General features: G+C 44.0%; 2 protein-coding genes across 15 annotated transcripts in view; both read right to left on the bottom strand.

Moving 5' to 3' along the window:
• LOC112242181 (protocadherin gamma-C5-like) overlaps positions 1-19373 on the bottom strand; it is a 238377-nt gene that overhangs the window by 75984 nt on the left and 143020 nt on the right. Inside the window, exon 1 of one of the 14 annotated variants that reach the window (XM_024429131.2) lies at positions 9009-11504. The exons of 10 other annotated variants lie outside the window; for them this stretch is intronic. In XM_024429131.2, coding sequence (XP_024284899.2) covers positions 9009-11408 — 2400 coding nt within the window. In that variant the 5' untranslated portion in view covers positions 11409-11504. Of the gene's footprint in view, positions 1-312; positions 3001-3569; positions 6127-9008; positions 11505-19373 lie in introns of those variants that run through there. 3 more of the 14 variants (XM_042325795.1, XM_042325796.1, XM_042325789.1) reach the window with 3 other exon arrangements.
• LOC121846916 (protocadherin beta-16-like) lies at positions 16320-19361 on the bottom strand. Its single transcript, XM_042325799.1, has one exon. It carries the CDS (start codon positions 19089-19091, stop codon positions 16506-16508), a length of 2586 nt encoding a protein of 861 aa, XP_042181733.1. The 5' UTR covers positions 19092-19361; the 3' UTR covers positions 16320-16505.

Genomic DNA, 19373 nt, shown 5'->3' with positions numbered 1-19373 from the left:
CAAGCAGTATGGTATAATGTGCATTGTGTAGCGCAAGTAAAATAAACGTATCAATCAAATTCATGTTGCATAAACCGTTAGCCTCACCTTTACAAGCGTTAGGCAATATCCAGTACGATTTACTCTGTACTATTAAATAGGGTCCACTGAAATACAGCCTCATTGCAAAGCATCGCTTTCCATGACCATGGTGCTGAAATGGCACATTAGTGGAGTGAGGAGAATTTCTCATGATGGAATGTACCCCGGAATACAAACTCGATTTAAAACAATTAGAATATTTTTAAAGACAAGGATTTAAATATAACAGACCTCTGCTGGGGAGTCTGGTTCATCCAGGATGTTATTTTCACTCTGCATCCGCTGCATCGTCCCTGTAGAACTGGGGTCCATTATCAGTACGTTCTGACTACAGGGTCTGACGAACTTACAGTCACTCTTTCTGGAGTCAGTCGTCCTGCACACCTCGTAATTGTACACGTGCTGTAGAGGTCCTGTCCCCAAAGTGTCTGCGTAACGCGGTGGATAATACGGAATAACCGGGAGACTGGAATGATAGAGAACGCGAGACTGTCTCCATCTGTATATTTTCACTGATATAATAACCGCTAAACATGTGATGAACAGAAATGAGACTACAGCCAAAGCCAAAACTAAGTAAAAAGTCAGGTTGTCATTGTACTCCTTGTCGTGCGTAAAGTCAGTGAACTCCGAGAGCACTTCAGGGAAGCTGTCCGCCACCGCCACGTTAACATTGACTGTAGCTGAACGAGAGGGCTGCCCGTTGTCCTCCACTACAACAGTGAGCCTTTGTTTCACAGCATCTTTATCACTGACTTGGCGTATAGTTCTTATTTCTCCATTCTGTAAGCCCACTGCAAACAGCGCCCTGTCTGTCGCTTTCTGCAGTTTATACGAGAGCCAGGCATTCTGTCCAGAGTCCACATCAACAGCCACCACTTTAGTGACAAGGTAGCCCGCATCTGCTGAACGAGGCACCATTTCAGCCACCAGAGAGCTGCTAGTCTGGACTGGATACAGAACCTGAGGCGTGTTGTCATTTTGGTCCTGGATCATTATTTTCACAGTCACATTGCTACTGAGAGGAGGAGAGCCTCCATCCTGCGCTTTTACGCGGAACTGGAAATCCTTGATCTGCTCGTAGTCAAAAGAGCGCACTGCATGGATGACTCCACTATCAGCACTAACCGACACATATGAGGAGACGGGCACTCCGTTAACCGAGGAGTCCTCCAGTATATAAGAAACACGGGCATTCTGGTTCCAGTCAGCGTCTCTGGCTTTCACTGTGAATATAGAGAGGCCCGGTGTGTTGTTTTCTATAATGTAGGCCTCATATGAGCTCCTCTCAAAGACAGGCGCGTTGTCATTCACATCTGATATCTGTAAGGTGAGAGTGACGCTGCTGGAGAGAGAGGGCAGTCCCTCATCAGAGCACGTCACAGTGATGTTATACTCAGAGGCTCTCTCTCGGTCAAAGTCACTGTCAGTTACTAAGCTATAGAAATTGTTTGAGGTCGATCTCATCACAAAGGGAATATTTTCTTCAATACAGCACTGTACTTTTCCATTTTCACCAGAATCTGGGTCTTGAATATTCATCATTGTTACGACAGTACCATGTTTAGCATCCTCAGATATGGCACTCGTCTTTGACATGATGTTAATAGCTGGTTTGTTATCATTCATATCGATTACGTCAATAATTACCTTACAGGAATCTGTATGACCTCCTTGGTCCCTCGCTTGAACATTAATCTGATAATGTTTAAGTATTTCATAATCAATGTCCCCGACTAATTTAACTATACCGTCATCTCGACCTATTTCAAAAATATCATTCGACGCCTCAGCTGTATTCGAAATGGAATACGTAACTCTCCCATTTTGTCCTTGATCAGCATCAGACGCGCTGACAGTGGTTAAAACGATGCCTTTATGGGCGTTCTCGGTTACACGAGCCTTGTAAACAGCTTCCGAACAAACGGGCGCATTATCATTGGCGTCTAGTACAGTGATGAGTATCTGCATTGTTCCTGATAGCTGAGGCTCTCCTCCATCTACAGCTGTCAACAACAGAGATATCTGTTCCTGTTTTTCGCGATCTAGAGGTTTCTGTAAAATCATCTCTACATTTTTACCACCATCAGGGAGACTCTGCATTTCCACAATGAAATTCTCGGTGGGTTTGAGAAAATATATTTGGAGGTCATTATGACCAACGTCATCGTCAACGGCTCTCTCGAGGACGAGTCTAGCTCCTGTTAAAGCAGACTCACTTATTTCAAATTTGACTTCATTATTTTTGAAAATAGGAACATTGTCATTTACATCTCTAATTTCAACTGTAACTGTATAAAATTCCATCGGGTTCTCTAGAATAATCTGAAAATGTAAAGCGCAAGGCGTCGTCTGTCCGCAGAGTGCTTCACGGTCTATTATCTCTTTGATGAGGAGAACTCCCCTTTCTTTATTCAGCTCGATGTACTCTGCGCTGTCTCCAGTATAAATACGAGCTTTACCTGATTTCAGTCTTTTTATATCTAAACCCAAATCCTGCGCTATGTTACCGACTAAAGAGCCTTTCGCCATTTCCTCGGGAATGGAGTAACTAACCTGCCCGTGTACTGAACTGAGAGAGAGGACCGAGATAAACAACAGTACTTGCCGTGTCATTGTTCGGTCCGACATTTTCCCTTCAACATGAAACAACAAGGACATTATAATCCCTTAAGAAATTTGCGAAATTCTGTCATAAGTAAATCCCGTAAAGAACAACATTTTCTGCCAATAATCCGTGTATAATGGAACAAAAGAAGCTCAACTCCGTATCTCTGTGCTTAGTGTTCTCTGTAACCCGGAATGTGCTCTCTGCGTGAAGCTCTTTCTGTCTCTAATATATCGACATAATGGGGAGGTACTGCAGCAAATCTGCTCTAAAACTGCAACACACTGACCAACAGCGTCCCTTTGAGTTTGATCCACTCAACTACAGATAAACTAAAAAAATTAACACATTCCAACATATTTTGGAAGATTTGAGTCTCCAAAGATGAAACTATAGCCCTGTCATGCTTTACCCAACATAGGCTATATCAAAACTTCGGGGCCAACTGTAAAAGTAGATGCCCCTGGATGTTAACGAGTAATCTCAAACAATACTAATGTTGCTTTAAACTATAGCCTACATAACAAAAGAACACACATTTCTAAAATCTGATGTATGGTAGGTAGTGTGCTTTCCGTAAAAATATACAAATACTGGTAAAGACTTATGAATTTAATTATTTATATAAAAATTCAGCATGATATTGACAAGAACGATGTCTTCAATACAATTCACCCTTTACTGCTAACAAGTCTCCCTGTACAAAAAGCCGCTGTTCATGTCAGTGGTGCTGAATTGGCAAAATCAGTGGAATTAATAGAATTACTGAGCATGGAAAGATTCCAAAAACAAAGAGTCGATGTTAAAAATGTTAAAAACATTAAACAATGAATTACACATACACTTGTAGGAGAAAATTAATTATTCAAATATTACAGACCTCTAGTGGCGAGTCTGGTTCATCCAGGATGTTATTTTCACTCTGCATCCGCTGCATCGTCCCTGTAGAACTGGGGTCCATTATCAGTACGTTCTGACTACAGGGTCTGACGAACTTACAGTCACTCTTTCTGGAGTCAGTCGTCCTGCACACCTCGTAATTGTACACGTGCTGTAGAGTTCCTGTCCCCAAAGTGTCTGCGTAACGCGGTGGATAGTACGGAATAACCGGGAGATTGGAATGATAGAGGACGCGAGACTGTCTCCATCTGAATATTTTCATTGATATAATAACCACTAAACATGTGATGAACAGAAATGAGACTACAGCCAAAGCCAAGACTAAGTAAAACGTCAGGTTGTCATTGTAATCCTTGTCGTGCGTAAAGTCAGTGAACTCCGAGAGCACTTCAGGGAAGCTGTCCGCCACCGCCACGTTAACATTGACTGTAGCTGAACGAGAGGGCTGCCCGTTGTCCTCCACCACAACAGTGAGCCTTTGTTTCACAACATCTTTATCATTAACTTGGCGAATAGTTCTTATTTCTCCATTCTGTAAGCCCACTTCAAACAGCGCCCTGTCTGTCACTTTCTGCAGTTTATACGAGAGCCAGGCATTCTGTCCAGAGTCCACATCAACAGCCACCACTTTAGTGACAAGATATCCCACATCTGCTGAACGAGGCACCATTTCAGCCACCAGAGAGCTGCTAGTCTGGACTGGATACAGAACCTGAGGTGCGTTGTCATTCTGGTCATGGATCATTATTTTCACAGTCACATTGCTACTGAGAGGAGGAGAGCCTCCATCCTGCGCTTTTACGCGGAACTGGAAATCCTTGATCTGCTCGTAGTCAAAAGAGCGCACTGCATGGATGACTCCACTATCAGCACTAACGGACACATATGAGGAGACGGGCACTCCGTTAACCGATGAGTCCTCCAGTATGTAAGAAACACGGGCATTCTGGTTCCAGTCAGCGTCTCTGGCTTTCACTGTGAATATAGAGAGGCCCGGTGTGTTGTTTTCTATAATATAGGCCTCATATGAGCTCCTCTCAAAGACAGGCGCGTTGTCATTCACATCTGATATCTGTAAGGTGAGAGTGACGCTGCTGGAGAGCGAGGGCACTCCCTCATCAGAGCACGTCACATTGATGTTATACTCAGACGCTCTCTCTCGGTCCAAGTCACTGTCTGTTACTACAGTAAAGAAATTATTCGATGTTGATTTCATTGAAAACGGGATGTTTTCGTCAATAGAGCACTGCACTCTGCCATTATCACCAGAATCTGGGTCTTGAATATTCATCATAGTTACGACAGTACCTGGTTGAGCGTTCTCAGATATGGCACTCGTCTTTGACATGATATTGATTGATGGTTTGTTGTCATTTGTATCTATAACCTCAATAATTAATTTACACGCGTCAGAGTGACCTCCCTGATCTGTAGCCTGAACGTCTATCTCATAATGTTTGCGTTTTTCATAGTCAATATGTCCATTTAATTTTACCACACCGTAAACATGATCAATTTCAAATACATGGGACGCTCCCGATTTTGAAATAGAATACGTAATTCTTCCGTTGGAACCTGGATCGGCATCAGTTGCACTGATTGTTGTTAAAACAGTGCCTTTTGATACGTTTTCTGATACACTCGCTTTAAACTCTGCCTGAGAACATACAGGCGCATTATCATTGGCGTCTAGTACAGTGATGAGTATCTGCATTGTTCCTGATAGCTGAGGCTCTCCTCCATCTACAGCTGTCAACAACAGAGATATCTGCTCCTGTTTCTCTTGGTCTAGAGGTGTCTGTAATACCATCTCTACATTTTTAACACCATCTGAACGAGTTAGTGTTTTCAATACGAAATTATCAGTGGGTTTCAGAGAGTAGCTCTGAAGGCCATTAACTCCAACGTCGTCATCAACTGCTCTTTCCAAAACAAATTTAGCTCCCGTTAGCGCTGATTCACTAATTTCATATTTCATTTCACTCCTCTCAAAAATAGGTGAATTGTCATTGACATCGGTTATCTCAACTGTAGCTGTATAAAATTCCATGGGGTTCTCTAAAATAATCTGAAAATGTAGTGCACAAGGCGTCGTCGGTCCGCAAAGTGATTCACGGTCTATTATCTCTTTGATGAGGAGAACTCCCCTTTCTTTATTCAGCTCGATGTACTCTGCGCTGTCTCCAGTATAAATACGAGCTTTACCTGATTTCAGTCTTTTAATATCTAAACCGAAATCCTGCGCTATGTTACCGACTAAAGAGCCTTTCGCCATTTCCTCGGGAATGGAGTAACTAACCTGCCCGTGTACTGAACTGAGAGAGAGGACCGAGATAAACAACAGTACTTGCCGTGTCATTGTTCGGTCCGACATTTTTCCTTCAACATGAAACAACAAGCACCATATATTCCGTTATGAAAATAGTCTAATTATTTAAATTTTGAATCCAGAAAATAACACCATATCCGGCCAATAATCCGTTTATCAGGAACAAAAGAATCTCAACTCGGGTCTCGGTGCTTAGTGTTCTCTGTAACCTGGACTGTGCGCTCTGCATGCGGCTCTGTCTCTCTCTAATATACCGAGATGATGGGGGAGGTACTGCTGCAAAACTGCTCCAAAACGTTAAGACATTGACCAACAGCGTCCCTCTGAGTTTAATGGATTGAACTACAGACAATATACTTCAATAAAAAGACAGAAAAACGCTCAAGTAGTGTTGGAAATGTCAGGGTCAATATACTGGAGAAAATAATTCATATAAAGTAACCGTATACTATATCAATATATAATCTAGCTCAATGTATGTACGCAAAATATAAGCAATGATGTCAGGTAGTTGTGGCCAAGGAATGTCTGAACCAGACCGAGGCTTTGCATTACACTACAGGCTAATAGTGACAGAAGGAAACTTCCTGCAAGCAAACACATTATTCATGGAAAACATGTGCATTAAATACACACAATCCATTGTCCTGCTTGATCATCATGAGAATGTATCTTCTTTACCATTCACGACGATAAACGGCTACAATGGAATTCACACTATATAGTGCAAAGCGCTGCTGTCCAATGGCCCTGATGCTTAAAGTACAATAAGAATGGACTGAAGAGCTTTTCTGACAGGGAGGTAGGCTACACTTGAACAACACGTTTTCAACATACAGGACCAGTAAAAAGCTTGGACACACCTACTCATTCGAGGGTTTTTCTATATTTTGACTATTTTCTACGTTGTAGATTAATAGCGAATCATGTAGTAACCAGAAAAATGTTAAACAAATCAAAATACATTGTATATTTGAGATTCTTCAAAGTAGCCACCCTTTGCCTTGACAGCTTTGCACACTCTTGGCATTCTCTCAACCAGCTTCGTGATGTAGCCACCTGGAATGCATTTCAATTAACAGGTGTGCCTTGTTAAAAGTTCATTTGTGGAATTTATTTCCTTCTTAATGCGTTTGAACCAATCAGTTGTGTTGTGACAAGGTAGGGGTGATATACAGAAGATAGCCCTATTTGATAAAAGTCCATATTATGGCAAGAACAGCTCAAATAAGCAGAGACATGCCAGTCCATCATTACTTTAAGATAAGAAGGTCACAAAAACCATCAAGTGCTATGATGAAACTGGCTCTCATGAGGACCGCCACAGGAAAGGAAGACCCAGAGTTACCTCTGCTGCAGAGGAGAAGTTCGTTAGAGTTACCAGCCTCAGAAATTGCAGCCCAAATAAATGCTTCACAGAGTTCAAGTAACGGACACATCTCAACATTACTGTTCAGAGGCGACTGCGTGAATCAGGCCGTCATGGTTGAATTGCTGCTAAGAAACCACAACGTAAATGTTACTAATAAAAAGAAGAGACTTGATTGGGCCAAGAAACAGGAGAAATGGACATTAGACTGCTGGGGCTTTGTGAGGCGCAGAGTAGGTGAACATATGATCTCCGTATGTGTGGTTTGTGGAGGATGAATCAGAATTAGTTGGGTAACATAGATAAAGAAGATGTTTTATTTACATAATAATGATTATGTGAGATATTTGTCATTAGAATGTATCCCTTTGGACTATACTGTTGGCAGTTGCACTTTTCCCTTCTCAGCTAGGACTCAGTCACTTGGGGCCCAGAGAGGGGAGAGGTCAGAACGGAACATTGTCTTTATATGTGAATGTATCTGTTAAACCATGTGAAGGGATGGCGTGATTAAGGGGGAATCAATTATCTCTTGGCTCCACAATGTCTGTGCGCAAGTCACTCCCCTCAGTGAGCTTGTCCAGGAGTGGGGAGAAGAGGGGGTTTACTTGAGATGGGAGTACATAGAGTTGACAATTGAGTTATGCCTTGGATGAGGTAATGTTTTGGGACTATGGAGTACTAGGAACAAGATTAGAACCTTGTCTTAGAGACCAAACTGAACGATAATTTATAGCTAATGCTATCTGGCTATGGGATACTCCTTACTCAAGTAAAAGGCGCTTTGTGAAGAGTTCCTAAGATCTGTGGTTCGTCATGTAAGTTTAGAGGGGTGTATCTTGGCTAAAAAATATCTTTGTATTCTACTGTAGGAACTCTCAGAATTCATGATAGACACTGAATTGATCTGAGAGTCAAAGGGCTATTGTGAAGATCATATTATTAAAGATGAAGTTTAAGTATAACTCTGACTGGTGTGTGGTTTGTAACTCTCCTCATAAGGTAATACAGGAAATTGCCACGACAGGTTCCCACCGTGAAGCAGGGAGGAGGTGGTGTGATGGTGTGGGGGTGGTTTGCTGGTGACACTGTCAGTCATTAATTGAGAATTGAAGGCACACTTAACCAGCATGGCTACCACAGCATTCTGCAGCGATAAGCCATCCCATCTGGTTTGCGCTTAAAGGGACTATCATTTGTTTTTCAACGGGACAGTGACCTGACACCTGAAGGCTGTGTAAGGACTATTTGACCAAGAAGGAGAGTGATGGAGTACTGCATCAGATGACCTGGTCTCCACAATCACCCGATGTCAAATCAATTTAGATGGTTTGGGATGAGTTGGACCACAGAGTGAAGGAAAAGCAGCCCACAAGTGCTCAGCATGTGTGAACTCCTTCAAGACTGTTGGAAAAGCATTGCAGGTGAAGCTGGTTGAGAGAATGCCAAGAGTGTGCATAGATGACATCAAGGCAAAGGGTGGCTACTTTGAAGAATGAAATATATTTTGATTTGTTAAAAAATATTTTGGTTACTACATGATTCCATATGTGTTATTTCATAGTATTGATGTCTTCAATATTATTCTACAATGTAGAACATAGTCAAACAAATTAAAACCCCTTGAATGAGTAGGTGTGTCCAAACTTTGGACTGGTACTGTATAAATAGAAATAGATAACATGTTAAGACTACAAAATTAAGAATAAAATATCACAGACCTCTAAAGTCGAGTCTGGTTCATCCAGGATGTTCTTTTCACTCTGCATCCGCTGCATCGTCCCTGTAGAACTGGGGTCCATTATCAGTACGTTCTGACTACAGGGTCTGACGAACTTACAGTCACTCTTTCTGGAGTCAGTCGTCCTGCACACCTCGTAATTGTACACGTGCTGTAGAGTTCCTGTCCCCAAGGTGTCTGCGTAACGCGGTGGATAATACGGAATAACCGGGAGACTGGAATGATAGAGGACGCGAGACTGTCTCCATCTGTATATTTTCACTGATATAATAACCACTAAACATGTGACGAACAGAAATGAGACTACAGCCAAAGCCAAGACTAAGTAAAAAGTCAGGTTGTCATTGTACTCCTTGTCGTGCGTAAAGTCAGTGAACTCCGAGAGCACTTCAGGGAAGCTGTCCGCCACCGCCACGTTAACATTGACTGTAGCTGAACGAGAGGGCTGCCCGTTGTCCTCCACTACAACAGTGAGCCTTTGTTTCACAGCATCTTTATCAGTGACTTGGCGTATAGTTCTTATTTCTCCATTCTGTAAGCCCACTTCAAACAGCGCCCTGTCTGTCGCTTTCTGCAGTTTATACGAGAGCCAGGCATTCTGTCCAGAGTCCACATCAACAGCCACCACTTTAGTGACAAGATATCCCACATCTGCTGAATGAGGCACCATTTCAGCCACCAGAGAGCTGCTAGTCTGGACTGGATACAGAACCTGAGGCGTGTTGTCATTCTGGTCCTGGATCAATATTTTCACAGTCGCATTGCTACTGAGTGGAGGAGAGCCTCCATCCTGCACTTTTACGCGGAACTGGAAATCCTTGATCTGCTCGTAGTCAAAAGAGCGCACTGAATGGACGACTCCACTGTCAGCACTAACGGACACATATGATGACACAGGCACTCCGTTAACCGAGGAGTCCTCCAGTATGTAAGAAACACGGGCATTCTGGTTCCAGTCAGCGTCTCTGGCTTTCACTGTGAATATAGAGAGGCCCGGTGTGTTGTTTTCTATAATGTAGGCCTCATATGAGCTCCTCTCAAAGACAGGTGCGTTGTCATTCACATCTGATATATGTAAGGTGAGAGTGACGCTGCTGGAGAGCGAGGGCACTCCCTCATCAGAGCACGTCACAGTGATGTTATACTCAGAGGCTCTCTCTCGGTCCAAATCACTGTCTGTTACTAGACTATAGAAGCCATTAGATGTAGATTTAATGGCAAAGGGAATATTTTCAGTTAAAACACAGTCCACCACTCCGTTATTATCAGAGTCTGGGTCGTGGACGCTCATTACAGCTATGACTGTCTGAGAAGGGGAATTTTCTGGTATTGATTTAGAAGTTGACATCAAATCAATTAATGGTTTATTGTCGTTAACGTCGATAATGTCGACTATCAGTTTACTGGAATCTGTAAGACCCCCTTGATCTTTCGCTTTCACGTCTATTTGATAATGTTTTGCGGTTTCATAGTCGACTTCATTTATCAAATGCACTTCGCCATTACTCTCATTTATTTCAAATAGATCCAAAATACCAATTGTGCTGCTTGATATAGAATATGTGACTAAACCATTTGATCCATGATCTATGTCGGTGGCTCTAACTGTAGTTAACAAAGTGCCGCTCTTCGAATTTTCGATTAAACTGGCCTTATATACTGCCTGTGTAAAAACCGGAGCATTGTCGTTAACATCTAGCACAGTGACGTGAATCTGCACTGTCCCAGACATATGAGGCTCTCCACCATCGAGGGCAGTTAACACTAAAGATATCTGCTCCTGTTTCTCTCGATCTAAAGGCTTCTGTAAAACCATCTCTACCTTTTTGATTCCATCAGCCTGACCTTGTAGTTTTAAAACAAAATTATCGGTTGGATTAAGCGAATAGGTTTGGAGTCCATTTAATCCAATATCAGAATCAAAAGCTCTCTCCAATACGAATTTTGCCCCCGTGATAGCGGACTCGCTTATCTCAAATTTCATATCGTGCATTTGAAAAACTGGAGCATTATCATTGATATCGGTAATCTCAACAGTAACCCGATAAAATTCTATTGGGTTCTCCATAATTATCTGAAAATGCAATGCGCAAGGCGTCGTCTGTCTGCACAACGCCTCACGGTCTATTCTCTCTTTGACAAGGAGGACTCCCCTTTCTTTATTCAGCTCGATGTATTCCGCGCTGTTCCCAACGTGTATGCGAGCATTGCCAGATTTCAGTCTTTTGATATCTAACCCCAAATCCTGCGCTATGTTACCAACTAAAGAGCCTTCCGCCATTTCCTCAGGAATGGAGTAACTGGCCTGCCCGTGTACTGAACTGAGAGAGAGGACCGACATAAACAACAGTACTTGCCGTTTCATTGTTCTGTCAGTCATGTTTCCTTCACCATGTAACAACAAGTACGTTATAATCCGTTAAAAAAAACTCAGGAAGATTCCATTCGTTTCCAGTTAAAAACATCAAATGTAAAATACTTACAATCGGTAATTCCGGAACAAAATAATCTCAGCTCTGTGTCTCTGTGCTTAGTGTTCTCTGTAACCCGGACTGTGCGCTCTGCATGCATGCGGCTCTTTCTCTCTCTCATATAGCTGGATGATGGGGGAGGTACTGCTGCAAATCCGCTCTAAAACTACAACACACTGACCAACAGCGTCCCTTTGAGTTCAATCTACTGAACAACAGATATAGTTAAAAAATAAACACTTTCCAATATATCTGGGAAAGTTTGCGTCTTCAAGAACAGACCTATTGTGCTTTACCCAACACAATTCACAACGGAAACACCACGTCTTTTTTCATTAGAAAAGATAACAAATATATCAGGTTTTGGCGATCGGCTCTGCTCCTTCAGGGTAGCTCACAGCCAGAGCAACGTGTCAAATTAACATGAGAAAACTACAGGCATTGAGCATGGTATGCTATACCAATATCCCCACTGAACACAAACAGAGCCAAACAGGTGGAGGCTGGGGTGGTGGTGGGAAAACAGTAAACAGCAAGCATAGCGAATAACGGGTCATTACAGCAGCAGCGGCAGCAGCAAAAGACACCAGCGCATAATTTGCGCGCGTAATCCAGCATCGAGGATGCGTGCGCAGAACTGGTCAACTGAAATAGACTACCATGTTAAAAGTAGAGTGTGAATCCACTTGGTGCAATCTCAGCTGATGCGATGAGCTGATGCCAGCACTCGGGTTTGCCTTCTCAACCGGCTTCGCTTTATTCATTCAGGCTGTATCAAAACATCTAGGCCAATGTGTGAAGGACTGATGTAAAACATGATGCCAGAAGCACGTTGACTATAAATGTCATTCCAAATACATGTAGCAAAAAGCTGTAGATTGTGACAGAAAGGAACTTTCGCTAATTTAAACCCAGCATTATGGTATTTATAAATAGTCCTTCAGAAAGTATTCACACCCCCTGACTTTTTCCAAATGTTGTTATGTTACAGCCTGAATTAAACATGGTTTAAATTGATATTGTTTTTTACTGGCCTACACACACAATACCCCATAATGTCAAAGTGAAATGATGTTTTTAGACACTTTTATGAATTAATTAAAAAAATCAAAAGCTGAAATGTCTTGAGTCAATAACTATTCAACCCCTTTGTTATGGCAAGCCTAAATTAATTCAGGATGAAACATTTGCTTAACAAGTCACATAATAAGTTGCAATGACATGTTATGTGTGCAATATTCTCGATTAACATGATTTCTCAATGACTACTTCATCTCTGTACTCCACACATACAATTATTTGTAAGGACCCTTTGTCGAGCAGTGACAAGGGGGGGGGTCGATATTGGATACCTCTTAGAGCATGGTGATATTATTAATTACACTTTGGATGGTGTACACCCAGTCACTACAAAGATACAGGCGTCCTTCCTAACTCAGTTGCCGGAGAGGAGGGAAACCGCTCAGGGATTTCACAATGAGGCCAATGGCAACATTATAACAGTTACAGAGTTTAACGGCTGTGATAGGAGAACACCGAGATGGATCACCAACATAGTAGTTACTCCACAATACTAACCTATTTGACAGAGTGAAAAGAAGGAAGCCTGTACAGAATAAAAATATTTGAAAACATGCATCCTGTTTGCAACAAGTAATTCACTTTATGTACTGAATACAAAGTGTTTGTCACGTTCTGACCTTACTTCCTTTGTTTTGTCTTTGGTTTTAGTATGGTCAGGGCGTGAGTTGGGTGGGGTGTCTATGTTAGTTTTTCTATGATGTTCTATTTCTGTGTTTGGCCTGGTATGGTTCTCAAGCAGAGGCAGCTGTCAATCATTGTCCCTGATTGAGAACCATATTTAGGTAGCCTGTTTTCGATTGTGTTTTGTGAGTGGTTGTTTTCTGTCTTTTCAGTTCTGTCTTTGTGTGTCTGTTTCGGTTGTTTTCTTTGTTGTTTTGTTATTCAGTGTTCAGTTTACATTAAAAAAGATGAACACGTACCACGCTGCGTATTGGTCCTCACCTTCTTCCCAAGACAGCCTTTACAGAACCACCCACCAAGAAAGGACCAAGCAGCGTGGTAACGGGTAGCGGCAGCAGCGGCCGGAATCGCAAGACTCCTGGACATGGGAGGAGATTTTGGACGGCAAGGGACCCTGGGCACAGGCTGGGGAATATCGCCGCCCCAAGGCTGAGCTGGAGGCAGCGAAAGCCGAGAGGCGGAGGTATGAGGAGGCAGCACGGCGGCGCTGTTGGAAGCCCGAGAGGCAGCCCCAAAAATGTATTGGGGGGCTGGCACACAGGGAGTGTGGCTAAGTCAGGTAGGAGACCTGAGCCAACTCCCCATGCTTACCGTGGAGAGAGAGGGACCGGGCAGGCACCGTGTTATGCCGTGAGGCGCACGACGTCCCCGGTGTGCATGCATAGCCCGGTGCAGTACAATGCAGCGCCTCGTATCGGCCGGGCTAGAGTGGGCATCGAGCCAGGTGCCATGAAGCCGGCTCAGCGCATCTGGTCTCCAGTGCGTCTCCTCGTGCCGGGGTACATGGCACCAGCAGTACACATGGTGTCCCCGGTTCGCCAGCACAGCCCAGTGCTGGCTATTCCACCTCGCCGCACTGGCCTGGCTACGGGGATCCAAAAACACACACTGACCCATCTTTAAAATAGCTGAGAGAAGAAAGTCACAAAAAAACACACTGACCCATCTTTAAAATAGCTGCCAGAAGAAAGTCACACAAAATAAGAAAATATAACTACAACTAAGTAAAGTACAAAACATTCAGCCAGGTAGGGTTGTGCAGGCTCGGTGCTCGAGACCTCCAGTGCGCCTTCACGGTCCGGTCTATCCGGTGCCACCTCTACGCACCAGCCCTCCTGTGGCAGCCCCCCACACCAGGCTGTCTCTCTGTCTCCTTCCTACAGGTGCTCCCGCCTGTCCAGCGCTGCCAGAGCCTTCCTCCTGCCCAGCGCTGCCAGAGTCTCCCGTCTGCCCTGAGCTGCCAGAGCCGCCAGTCTGTCCTGAGCTGCAAGAGCCACCAGTCTGTCCTGAGCTGCCAGAGCCGCCAGTCTGTCCTGAGCTGCCAGAGCCGCCAGTCTGCCAGGAGATGCCAGACCCACCAGTCAGCCAGGAGCTGCCAGAGTCGCCAGTCAGCCAGGAGCTGCCAGAGCCGCCAGTCAGCCAGGAGCTGCCAGAGCCGCCAGTCAGCCAGGAGCTGCCAGAGCCGCCAGTCAGCCAGGAGCTGCCAGAGCCCCCAGTCAGCCAGGAGCTGCCAGAGCCCCCAGTCAGCCAGGAGCTGCCAGAGCCCCCAGTCAGCCAAGAACTGCCAGAGCCGCCAGTCAGCCAGGAGCTGCCAGAGCCGTCAGTCAGCCAGGAGCTGCCAGAGCAGGCAGTCAGCCAGGAGCTGCCAGAGCCGTCAGTCAGCCAGGAGCTGCCAGAGCCGTCAGTCAGCCAGGAGCTGCCAGAGCCGTCAGTCAGACAGGAGCTACCAGAGCCGTCAGTCAGCCAGGAGCTGCCAGAATCGCCCTTCACTCCGGAGCTGCCGGAATCTCCCATTCGTCCGGTGCTGCCGGAATCTCCCGTCCGTCCGGTGCTGCCAGAATCTCCCGTCCATTCGGAACCCGTGGCTTGGGTCCTCAGTCCTCAGTCGGCAACGAGGGTCGCCATGTTAAAGAGGCCACGGAGGCGGGTAGAGAGGCGGAGAAGGACTATGGTGGAGTGGGGTCCACGTCCCGCGCCAGAGCCGCCACCGCGGACAGACATCCATCCATCCTATAGATTTAGGTTTTGCGGCCGGAGTCCGCACCTTTGGGGGGGAGGGGGAGGGGGGTACTGTCACGTTCTGACCTTTGTTCCTTTGTTTTGTCTTTTGTTTTAGTATGGTCAGGGCGTGAGTTGGGTGGGTTGCCTATGTTAGTTTTTCTATGATTTTCTATTTCTGTGTTTGGCCTGGTATTGCTCTCAATCAGAGGCAGCTGTCAATCGTTGTCCCTGATTGAGAACCATATTTAGGTAGCCTGTTTTCGATTGTGTTTTGTGGGTGGTTGTTTTCTGTCTTTGTGTGTCTGCACCAGACAGAACAGTTTCTGTTGATTTCTTTGTTGTTTTGTTATTCAGTGTTCAGTTTACATTAAAAAAGATGAACACGTACCACGCTGCGTATTGGTCCTCACCTTCTTCCCAAGACAGTCGTTACAGCGTTATGTTTGGGGCAAATCCTTTCACAACACATCACTGAGTACCACACTTATTAATATTTCCAAGCATGGTGGTGGCTGCATCATGTTATGGGTATGCTTGTCATTGGCAAGGACTAGGAGTTTTTTAAAGATAAAAATAGAAATAGAAAAAAATAGGAATAGAGCAAAGCACAGCCATAATCCTAGAGTAAAACCTGGTTCAGTTTGCTTTCCAAAATACACTGGGAGATAAATTCACCTCTCAGCAGGACAATAACCTAAAATACAAGGCCAAATATCACATCACTTTAATCATTTTTAAAGATTAATGTACAAATATTATACAATCCAGGTGTGCAATGCTCTTAGAGACTTACCCAGAAAGACTTACAGCTGAAACCACTGCCAAAACAGATTCTAAAATGTATTGACTCAGGAGAGCGAATGCCTATATACATTAGCCATTTCTGTATTTCATTATCAATATATTTGCAAACACTTATAAAAACATGTATTCACTTTGTTATTATGGGGTATTGTGTGTAAATGGTGAGAGAGAAATACAAATGTAATCCATTTAGGATTCAGGCTGTAAAAACAAAATGTGGAATAAGTCAAGGGGTACGAAAACTTTCTTAAGAAACTGTAAGATTATTTAATCAAATTACTATTCGAGAAAATGTTTGCCTCAGTTTTACTACTGTAAAGGCTATGTGCAGAACAATTCAAACTTTACTATGGTGCATGGTTCATTCAAATACAGCCTCTTTGCTGCAACCAACACAGAACCGCTGTCCATGACATTGGTGCAGAAACGCCTACATATCAATAGAAAAGAATACTACTTATGACCATGGAAAGTTCCCTGGAATACATAGTGGATTTCAAACAGTTAAAGTGCATGATGCATTTACAAATACAGCTGAAAGAAATATAGTTTTGGGGGAAATAATTATGATTCAAATAACAAACCTCTAGTGGGGAGTCTGGTTCATCCAGGATGTTATTTTCACTCTGCATCCGCTGCATCGTCCCTGTAGAACTGGGGTCCATTATCAGTACGTTCTGACTACAGGGTCTGACGAACTTACAGTCACTCTTTCTGGAGTCAGTCGTCCTGCACACCTCGTAATTGTACACGTGCTGTAGAGTTCCTGTCCCCAAGGTGTCTGCGTAACGCGGTGGATAATACGGAATAACCGGGAGATTGGAATGATAGAGGACGCGAGACTGTCTCCATCTGAATATTTTCACTGATATAATAACCACTAAACATGTGATGAACAGAAATGAGACTACAGCCAAAGCCAAGACTAAGTAAAAAGTCAGGTTGTCATTGTACTCCTTGTCGTGCGTAAAGTCAGTGAACTCCGAGAGCACTTCAGGGAAGCTGTCCGCCACCGCCACGTTAACATTGACTGTAGCTGAACGAGAGGGCTGCCCGTTGTCCTCCACTACAACAGTGAGCCTTTGTTTCACAGCATCTTTATCAGTGACTTGGCGTACAGTTCTTATTTCTCCATTCTGTAAGCCCACTTCAAACAGTGCCCTGTCCATCGCTTTCTGCAGTTTATACGAGAGCCAGGCATTCTGTCCAGAGTCCACATCAACAGCTACCACTTTAGTGACAAGATAGCCCACATCTGCTGAACGAGGCACCATTTCAGCCACCAGAGAGTTACTAGTCTGGACAGGGTACAGAACCTGAGGCGCGTTGTCGTTCTGATCTTGGATAAAGATGGTGACAGTAGCATTACTACTGAGTGGAGGAGAGCCTCCGTCTTGCGCCTTAACCACAAATGTGAACTCTTTAATTTGTTCATAATCAAAGGAACGAACCGCATGTGAAACTCCAGTTTCAGAGTTAATAGATATATAAGTAGAGACTGGAGTTCCACTGATCTGCGTGTCCTCCAAGAGGTACGAGATTCTAGCGTTCTGATTCCAGTCAGAGTCTCGCGCGCTGACAGTAAATATGGACATTCCAGGAGAGTTATTCTCTGTGACGTAAGCAGAGTAGGTGCCTTTATCGAACAATGGGGCGTTGTCGTTTACGTCAGAGATTCTCAGGTGTATTGTTCTAACGCTAGAGAGTGGAGGCGAACCAGAATCTCTCGCTGTTATGGTTATATTGTATTCGGCCATCTTTTCTCGATCAAAACCAGAGTCAGTGATCAAATTATAATAATTTGTCAATGAGGATTTGATCTGAAATGGGAGTGTTTTGTCTACTGAACAGCTAACCTGTCCGTTTCTCTCTGAATCAGCATCTTTAACGTTTATAACGGCTATCGTGGTTCCAGGAGGAGCATCTTCAGACACAGGGCTGGAGAAAGACATGACGTTTATAACAGGTGCGTTGTCATTTATGTCAACTATTTCTATGACAACTTTACCAATATCTGTCAAACCACCTTGGTCTTTAGCCTCAACTCTAATTTCATATTTCTTGTCTTTTTCAAAATCTATCTGTCCAGCTACAGATATTTTGCCTGTTGTCCTGTCAATGTCAAATAAATCAGCCAAGTTGCCTTTCAAATTTGAAAAAGAATAGGTCAGTAATCCATTCGAAAAACTGTCTGCATCACTGGCATTTACGGTGGCAATATATGTGCCTTTCTGTGCGTTTTCCATCACAGTAGCTCTGTACACTGACTGGTTAAACACAGGCGCATTGTCATTGGCATCTAAGACAGTGATCTCTATATTTACTGTGCCAGATCTCTGCGGATTTCCACCGTCTACAGCGATTAGCTTTAGAGAGAGACGAGGACGCTCCTCTCTATCTAACGGTTTCTGGAGGACCATCTCTGCATATTTGCTACCGTCTGCGTTAGAATGCTGTTTCAATACAAAATTATCATTAGGAGTGAAGACATAATCTTGTAGACCATTAACTCCCACATCCGGATCCTCTGCACTCTCTAATACAAAACGAGATCCAAGAGCGACGGATTCGCTGATTTCAAATGTACTGTGATAGTTCTTGAAGAGAGGGGCATGGTCGTTAACATCCAATATTTCCACTGTAACACGATGTAATTCAATTGGATTTTCTAAAATGATTTCAAAGCTAAAGCTACACGGTGTGACGTCGCCACAAAGCTGCTCTCGGTCTATTCTCTCACTCACGACTAGAACTCCTTTGTCTGTCTTCAGCTCTGTGTACTGAATGCTTTCTCCGGTCACGATACGGGCTCGGCCTGCTCGGAGCCTTTTCAAATCTAACCCCAGGTCTTGAGCTACGTTACCGATAAGAGAACCTTTCTTCATCTCTTCTGGTATGGAATACCGGATTTGACCACTGACAATATGACTGAAATACGGAATAAATATAAGTACTTGCCATCGCAGTCCACAACACAAACGCCATTTTGCGCATTTAGGTTGAAGGAATCCGTCAGATGCCATAGCCAACGAATAAAAACATCCAGCACGAATATTCCTTATACTGGATCGAGAGAAACGGTAAGGAAATACCAGTCGATGTTTCGCTTTATTCCAGACTATTTTCACTATCCCTTTCGTATATATTGATCAGAGCGAATGTCTCTCTGTCGTGCCAAGCCTCGTATGAAGCGCAGAGTCACTCCCTCTCCTCTGGCAGAGCGCAGTGATAGGGGAGGGGACTCTGCTGGCTGACAACACTGGACAGAAATAATTTCACTGATCAACAGCGGCCCTCAGAGTCTG

The sequence above is a fragment of the Oncorhynchus tshawytscha genome, linkage group LG08 (genome assembly GCF_018296145.1).
Source record: "Oncorhynchus tshawytscha isolate Ot180627B linkage group LG08, Otsh_v2.0, whole genome shotgun sequence".
In the NCBI taxonomy this organism is placed as follows: Eukaryota; Metazoa; Chordata; class Actinopteri; order Salmoniformes; family Salmonidae; genus Oncorhynchus; species Oncorhynchus tshawytscha.
The sequence above is the reverse complement of the archived record's forward strand: the minus strand, read 5'-3'. Positions and strand labels throughout refer to the sequence as shown.

Coding starts and splice junctions, on each gene's coding strand:
- LOC121846916 (XM_042325799.1), bottom strand. CDS start 19,091: ATGGCATCTGACGGATTCCTTCAACCTAAATGCGCAAAATGGCGTTTG.